An 8918-nucleotide genomic window follows, 5' to 3' on the forward strand; every position below is an offset into this window, starting at 1 on the left:
CTGGGCCAATCTCAAGGAGGGCTTGCAAAGCCTTCCTTGAGATTGCTTCAAGTCTTTGCTCTGACTAATCCATTACACAAGTTTATTTTCCTTAATTTCTCCAGGTAATTTCTCCTGTAATTGTTTGGTGTTCAAATAAGAAAACCGTTACTTTAGCTTCTGATAGCAAACACCAGGAGGTTTTGGGGGTAAAATATTCTAGTGTTTGTTAAGGTTAAACAACCACTGAAGTCTCAGGTTCATCTGAAGTGTAATGGCCTTGTGTGTGTGTTTTTTAAAATACATATATTATTTTATATGAGTTTATTTTTATGGATTTATTTGACAAATGCAAACTATAGTTCTCATGAAGAAAGAAAATGACCAACGCTGTGAGGTCTATTTTGGAGCTCATTCACAATAACTGTATCAGTGAAAGTCAGGCCAGTTTTCTTTCCACTATCACTAACACCAAAGGACGATTACCGGACAAATTCATTTTTTCAGTTGCCAGTTAATAGGCTTCTCCAGAAGAACACAATATGATGCCCATAAATGCACATACTGTGGGTGCGGTCACTTGCGGTCCATTTCCCATAACCATGCTACTTCCTTATTACCTTCTCTGAAATTCCTGTCCTAAATGAAGTCTATGATCTCTGCTCATATTCCCGTCCCAGGGCTGATAATCTGGGTGGACTGTTGTTGGGTTTAGATGTACTTTCAGAGATTAGCACATGTCAGTATCATGCAGTACATTCAACTTAACGTTCATTGTAAATATGCAAACAAAACAGTGCTATCAGTAAGAACTGATTGTCCAGGTCATTTGGAGTTTCTGCCTTTACGGTCTGAGCTGATAAACTCACTTTGGATATTTGAATCCTTCCAAAAAATAGAATCCTGTTTTTTTGCTAACAGTTGTGAACAACAGCCATGCTAGCACTCATATGAGGTGTGTTTACTGTTAAATAGGTGATTTTAATAATAGCTAAGAGCCAGCCTTGCTTTTTTCATTCTCTCCTTTGTAAATCATTGACTCACATAAACAGTGGTTTTATCTCACATACCTGAGGAATCCAGGGCCTGGGTGGTAAGTGGGTGAGGCAGCTGTAAGTGAGGGACACACACATCCACACTGAGGTGACAGCGAACTTTAAAAAAAAATTGCTTTCCTTTGTGGCCACATTGAGTGTTAACATTTTAGCCTGGATTAGTTTGAGCATGTTCACTTTGACCTTGTTTAGTCTAATTGGACCAATCACAGAAGCTGTAAACCTCACATTAGGTCAGGTTTAGTGGGATTGATGGACTAATCACACTGTGGTGGTAGATATTCAGGCGTAACACAGTGACCAACCCAAACATGGGTAATTACATCCTAACGTTATACAGGGGTGTATCGAGGTAGAAAATGGTGAACAGTGTCCTCATTGGTAGGTCACACTGTAGAGGAGGATAAATGCAGGGGACCACTGACCTGATGGCACCTTATGATTCCTACTTTGCTGTGATCAGTAAACAAACTAGCTGCAAAATTGATACAGTGTACAGAGTTGGCAGGGATCCTTAATGTAACCTGGTAAATTCAATCCAAACCCTGGAGACCTTTCCCCTGATATGTCCTGGCTGCTCCAGTCTAGATCAGCTGGACTCTCTGTTGTCTACAGCAACAAGGTTGTTTTAACTTCTGTCGAGCGATAGATCAATCTGCTGCCTACTGGTAAAAAAACCATATGAAACAGTGGAAAGACATTACCATATCATATCTAACTGTATTAGGATTCTTTGGCGAGATACTTTTGGTGGTATGGGCAAGACATCTTAGCTGCTAGACTAACTGCTAGATCCCCTTTAAAGCATGCAAGTGTGGTGAACACTACAAACAGTTTGGATAATTACAAACAGTAGGGTGTCGCTAAACAGTAGCGAGACCCCTTACCCTTGCTTGGTGCCGTTCCATCTGTTGATCTGCTGCTAGTCTTTACCAACCCACTTTCTCTGGTTCACGTCAAAGAGGTGGTTTTAGACCACTGTCCAGATAGACCTCATAAGGTTCTCAGTGGTCTGAACACTAGTTGAATAAATCCGAGGAGGTGAAATCAAGATCGTACAATGTTGGACAATTTAGTTTTCCTCCTTACTGCTTCAACCGGTCGTATACAAAGAATTCCATCAAATGGTCATTTTGGCCATTTTGAGTAGTGAATAATCAACCAGCACATTCTGAAACCTGGTTTCCTTAAGGAACCATACATTTTGGTGAGAGAAATTAAATGAATCATTCATTTATTATTCCAACATCTTCTGCTCCGTTTGTTGAAGTGGGCATTTGCTGCTGCCATCACTGTAACTGTAGTCTCCTCTCCCTCTACATTTTGGACTGTGGCTCCTCCAAAAGGTTGCGTATGTAGTTCATAAATACTCCACAAAAGAGGAGTAATAGTGGGCAGAACGAAAACATCCTCTAACGTTAGCCTCTCCTCCTGCTGCTGCTGTAGCTTCTGTCAGTTGCACACAGTTTCCACAGGGTTGTCCCCAGCCCGGGTCTGTAATTAGGCCCCACTGTGGCCTGGCTGCTCCCCGTCTTTCAGCTGCTGTCTTTGCTGGGCCGAGCCCCGGCTTGGACCGGACCGGAGTGCGGCGTCCCGCAAAGACATCACCAGACCGTAGGCAACATGAGAACATTGACACAGCAGCTCTTGTCTGTACATTTATCACATGTCATGTGAAATTAGTGAGAGGTTTCCTGGACTGTTTCATTTATCTGTCAACTATCTCTTAGCACTGACTGTTACGGAGACATTGTTTAAATGCTGTGTCCATGCCAGGCTGGAAGAAGTCAGAATGTGACCACAAACAAATATTAGGCTTCCCTCAGTTGACAGAAGATGAATGTTCCGCATCTGGAGTTCAATCCGAAGCAGTTTTTTTTTTCTTCTTCTTCTCTGGTTTTGGCATTAGCACGGCTTCTGTCTGGGCAGACACACTCTTGGCATGGTTTTTGTTTTTGACATCCATGTGGACGCTGGTTTTAATCCTAAAAAAAATCAACCTACTAATCAAAAAATGGAGTTAGTCAATTTTGACAGCTGATGGACATTTCAGACATGTGTGTTAACATCAGAGGTTCTCCAACTCATTGACATTATTATTGAGATTTAAAACAAGCTTGAATTAAACCACTGCGTCATTACATTCTGACATGTTTTATCTATTTTTAATGTGTTAACTAATTGTTATTCACCACCTAAAAAAGTAGACAAATAATTTGGGGCTTTAAGATACGAGCTACCTAAAATACGAGGTTGTCAAGTTACCAGTAAGCAACTTTTACTGATTTTCCTTGTGATACGAGGAAACATCGAGTTACAAGTGCTCAACTGAGCTTATTATTATTTTATATCATCAATATATTTCTTCATATCTATGTTTTTGATATTTTTGATTAATTAATAGTATATTTTTGGGGGAGCTGGAACAAATTCATTGGTTTTTAGTTATTTTTAATGGGGAAAACGCAATCGAGATACGAGAGGATCGACATATGAGTGCTGTTGTCGAACGGATTAGACTTGTAGCTTGAAGCCCCACTGTATTTCCAATTGTGTATATTGCTGTAAGTTAGCAAAAATAGCTGTAAATAATAGTAATTAATTGCTTTGCTGTTCTTTTTTTTAATCAATTACACTTGCGATGATGTTGATGCAGTTACGGTGGTGGGAGTGTCTGCTACTGTATGTCCAGTTATTACTACATAATTCAGGAAGTGTGTATCAAGCAAGTAGCTCTTCGTATTACCCAGTACCCTTGAAGTAGCTCTCAGTTTCAAAAAGGTCGGAGACCACTGATCTTAAGAAAGGACAGAAAACTTGACCACGTTGACCAAAAGAATTCTCAAAAGCTTTGGAGACTAACTGTGCTCTAATTCAGTTTAACTTAGCCAGCTCAAGCTTGGATCCTCTTGGTTTTCTCCTGAACCTCCATCCATAAATTCTTCCCCTGAGCAACCTTCAGAGGTCAGGATTTACCAAAAGTGATGCTTCATTCACATTTAGAGCAACAAGGCACTCGGAAAAGGTCAACATAAGTGGGGAACGTAAGGTCGGAGACAGAGAGGGGGAAGAGAGAAAGTGCGGGAGACACTCTGGCACCAGACCTTCTCCTCTGCTCAACAAACATCAACAACAACAACATGAGCAGAGCGTTCAAAATCCGAGCTGTTTACCTGCTAATAATAGAGGCAAACATACATGCTGCCAAACTCTCCCCCTTTCTCTCATCACTTCTACCACACATGATGCTTTACTGTGGGGCAGGAGGCGCAGTTTGGAGGCTGGCCACCAGGTAAGCACTCCTCCTCCTTGCTCTTTCTCCTCCCCCTGCTTGTTTCCGCCATGGTTAGAGGACTTTGTTCTACTATTATAGCAGAAAGGAAATTTCCAGAACATTACACGGCTCATCAAAATGGGAGCCGAGAGGCCATTGACCTGCTGTAATCACGTTTTTATTTCTTGTCTGGAATGTCATTTCTGGCCGACAGCAGCAGATCAAAATCCTAAGGTTGTTGTTGTGGCTCTGGTGGCACTGACCTTCATACCAGACAGTATAAAAAAACCAGGCGTGGTAGCAGCGAAAAGCCAAACTGACCAGTTTGTGACAGAGGTACAGTCGTTCCGTCTTTTTTATAATCCCATCCCAATCCCTCATCCCACACCTAAAACACCGACCGGAGCTGTTTCATGTTGTGCTAGATAGGTTAGCAGCCCGCTGTAGGCTAACCCTAAGGCGGCAGTATTTTACTTCTGACATTTGGACAAGTGCTGTTAACTAATTATTAATTAGTTTAATGTTAACGGATCAGTGGATGTGCAAAACCTACTGTGCAAGCTTTTATTTGTAAGGAAGTTGGGTGTCATTCTAGCCACCAAGAACCTTTATTTTGAAAGTATTTGAGTGGAACACAAACTGTGACTGTGATCTGTGAGTGCAGTTTGGGAGAGATGTTTAGAGCTGAAGACTTTTTGTATGTCGTCAACTGAAGGTAAAAATTCGGAAACTGTCGTTGGACAGTTGGAGAGTTCTGATCACCCAGTAGTAGATCTGCCTCAACAGAGGGAACCTTGTTGACATGAACAGGGATTTTTAATTTCCTATTCCTCGATAGTAGACAAGAGACCAATTTCACCTTTGTCTGAATCAAGAGGGAGGTTCTGAACTAGAATTGTAAATGATCATAACTAGAGATGGCTAGATCTGATACACAGGATGGTTATATACAGTATACTGATATAAAAACATAAAACAACTACAGACTGTCCAATCTGAGACACCATCGCCTCAGCAGCAGCCTGCGGTGTGCTGTAGGAGAAAAGAAGCTATCGGATTGATATTGGTATTGGAAGATACTCCAAGTATCTGTTTCAGTATTGGACATGAAAAAGTTGTACGGAGCCGTCAGCTTTAGAGACTTTGAATGATCTTTGGAATCTATAACGTTGCATTCCTTCCTGTATCCTCCGTTCCACTAACTCACTTAAAACAATATTTCAGATCAAATTAGCTGAAGTGGAGTGGGGGGAAATGGAAGGGAAGGTGCTGACAGCCGGGAATAAAAAGAGAATAAGGATCGGCTTTCTGCTGCTTCCTCTGCGCTCAGCACATTGGTTTCTCTGTGCCAAAAGAAGAACTAAGCCTCGCCAGAGCACACATTTATTTTTACGATATTTAAACAAACAAATAACAAAAATAAATCAATGTGAAACCTCGGAAACCTGACCAAAGTGTGTTCAGGAGCCCCTCGTGCTCTGACAGCGAGCGGGAGACCACCAATTTCTCCTGGTCAATATTTGAGGAGCTAATTTGGAGAGTTTGTCCTCTCCGTCGGTGGAAAAAAAAAAGAAGGATGTAGTGAAAAGTGTGTGTTTTTCTACACATCGGCCGTGTGTTCGCATAATGCCACATGGGTTTATGCGCAGGCTTATCTGTCATCCGTGTGGTGGACAGGGCCGGTGTCTGTGTGTCTGTGTGTGTTTCAGTTGTTCCAGCTCACAGGTCTAACTGTGGTCAGCTGTGCCAATAATGCAGCTTTGATTAGAGGCTTATCGAGGCCGCTGCACACCCCCTGCATCATGCCTCAGACATGTGACTCCGTAAAACAAACACACCTAGTCTGCCGCAGGCTGCTCACGGGAAACTTCCAATCAAGCTTTTAACACGCTGCTGCTTCAGCTCTCTTTGTTTCATGCGTTCATTGGCTGCAGCGCTGAACAACAAGAGCTACAGTAAAAATAAAAGCACACGCTTCATTTATTATCCAGTTTGTGTTTGTATATGTTTTGAGGCAGCCTTGTCCAAAGTCAGGGTTTAAACTTTTTGGCTCATTTGAAACTCTGTGATGACAGACTTTTTGTTCACATTTTGTCTTGACCACTGATCAGTCAGTCGTTCATTTTCCACTTTGAACAAGAGTGGATTTTCAAGCCCCACCTGCCCCAGTCGCACTGACAAAAAAAATAACGATAAATAATAACAGAAAATAAAAGTGCAGTTGTTCCATCATCAGTTGAAATTTGAAAATTTCCTCCTGTTTGTCGTGCCCCACGTCCCTGTTTCCCACCAACGGTACCCGCCCCATACTTTGAGAAGCACTGCTCTAAGTTATTTGAGTTAACCTTTAATCATATTTAACCATATTTATAGTGATAAGTGGCTAACTGGGACATTTCCAACCTAATGTTTTTTTTTCTTGACAAAATGTCACCGTTGTGTTTTTAGTTTTTTATCCCCATTAATCTAATTTTGGGTACGTTTCTAAGGCCAGTTGTACAGTTCTATAATTATTTTTGTCTTAAAACACTGTTCTGGACCTTTGCCCCTCACAGGTTTGTCCTCTGCTAAGTTCAGAGAAGAACACCCATCTGGGCTTCAGTCAGCACCTGCAGCAGCTGTATGGTTCAGTTGTTGCACAAGAAATTATTCGTGGACAAAAACGGAAACTATCTGAAGAGATGGGTGTGAAGGACGCACCAAGTGCTGCTGAGGAACCTGACCTGACTCCATCTCTAGGTTTGTCAAGGTCACGCTACAGGAAACACAGAGCTGATTAATCCTCTGTCATAAAATCAACGTCAAAACAGTTTTCCTTTTTATTATACACAAGGCAAATGATATTCTTTTGTTGAAGAAATTATTTTGAATTTGGTAAAGCTAACGTGAAATATTATTTTGCTCTCCTAAAACTGACCTTCATTTTTGTTATCTCTTAGCTAATTTTTTTTTTCTATTTTTTTCTCCTAGCTTCCAGGCTGACAGTAAACCTACACTCCTTCCTGTGATTGAAATATGAACTATTATACTTGCTATAGCACATTTGTCAGGGTTGCAATACATTTGAAAAGCTAACTTTCTCTGCCGTTATCTGACTTACAGTGCAGGAAAAAAATGGCTGATGTGATTTTTATAGTGTGTCAAACTATAATGGGCTTTGGTTTAATTTAATTGCAAAAAAATAAACAAAGCATCACTTGAGTGATGAGATATGATTGCTGCCTGACGACATCTGTTCTTCTTTGTGGTGAAACTCTAGATGCTGGATCTATGAACAGCAACAAGGAGGTGGACCGGAACCACGTGGGTCAGACGGAAAAGGCAGGTTCTCCATCAGCCGTAGTCCAACAGGTGCATATTCATCTCCATTTTTCTTTAAGGAAGAAGTAAGAGAAAATAGAACTTCCATTTTTTTTAAATGCATATGTGCATTTCTGTGGAGACAAATGGTGGCAGCACTGCATGTCAGTTCTGAGTGGTTCCTGCTGTTGTCAATGCAAGACACATCAGGTTGGGAAACACCGTACTAGTTGATTCCACTCACTGATGTACAGGGATGACAGTGGAGGCTGGTATTGTGTGAACTTATTTCACGTATGTACATCAGATCATGACCAAACCCGAAAACTGTCCTCCTTGTTTGACAGGATACAATGTTAATTCAACTTCCTGTTTCCCCCTCAGTCTCAGCCCCCCAGGTCTGACCTGGCAGAACGACCGCCGTCCAAACCAAAGAAGAAGAAGGTGGGAATCTTCAGATGAGGCTGAGCAGTAGGAGGCGCACACGCACACATTCATACATACACAATCTTTTTAAGAGGACAAACATAAAGTAGCATGAACACTTTGTTTTTTATCTGAAGGAATAATGGTGTGGTTTTAGCTGGTTTTAACTCAACTTGAGTTTTAGAAAATCGCATAAAGTCTAATAAATCAGATCAATTTTTAAAGAATCCATATTTCAATGCCATATGAGAGTGGACTTTTGGTGCCAATTTTAAAATATTATCTGTTTCTTTTTGTTTTAAATCTGATTCATTGTAATATTCTGACTTTGTTGTATTTTTATGGAAATCCAATGAGCTGCTGATTAAAGGTTTAGGTGTAACTTTAAAGGCTGTTCTCCATTATTCACGCTCACATTAGTTCACCTCCTGAGTTCAGACTAACAAAGTTGAGGTTTCGGACGGTGTGGACGGAGCAGCCTCTCCTTGTTTTTCAGAGAACAGTGAGATGTTGACTCAAGGTGTTTCAGCATCTGGGGAATGTTATTGAAGCCATAGTTGAAAAGTCACTGTTTGTCCTCATGGCTGTGAGGGATTTCAAGTGTTTCTGTGTGACTCATGTCAGTGTTTTCACTCAACTGAGTCATGAACACAAGGATATATATACATGTTTTAAACACTTTAACTTGTACAAAGTAATGTGTGGTAACCATGGTTACGGGCGATTAAAATAAGCTGTTAATAGGTAGAGTTCCATTTACAGCACTGTCACTGGTTTCATTAGTGTCTGTACGTGGTTGTGATTTTCTATTAAAAATTAATTTCCTTTTCAAATCTTTTTAAATGGTTAATGACTGGAAACCTGCGTCAGGAATGTATGACAGA

At 40.9% G+C, this 8918-nt stretch overlaps 1 protein-coding gene across 1 annotated transcript in view; it reads left to right on the top strand.

Annotated features, from left to right (window-relative positions):
- nhej1 (nonhomologous end-joining factor 1) overlaps nt 1-8423 on the top strand; it is a 14198-nt gene extending 5775 nt beyond the window's left edge. The window contains exons 5-7 of the mRNA XM_008324565.3: nt 6864-7047; nt 7568-7659; nt 7993-8423. Of these exons, the coding sequence (XP_008322787.1) occupies nt 6864-7047; nt 7568-7659; nt 7993-8070 (354 nt within the window). The 3' untranslated portion in view covers nt 8071-8423. The remainder of the gene's footprint in view (nt 1-6863; nt 7048-7567; nt 7660-7992) is intronic.
- Nucleotides 8424-8918: the final 495 nt, after the last annotated feature.

The sequence above is a fragment of the Cynoglossus semilaevis genome, chromosome 14, assembly GCF_000523025.1.
Source record: "Cynoglossus semilaevis isolate Cse_v1.0 chromosome 14, Cse_v1.0, whole genome shotgun sequence".
Classification (NCBI taxonomy): domain Eukaryota; kingdom Metazoa; phylum Chordata; class Actinopteri; order Pleuronectiformes; family Cynoglossidae; genus Cynoglossus; species Cynoglossus semilaevis.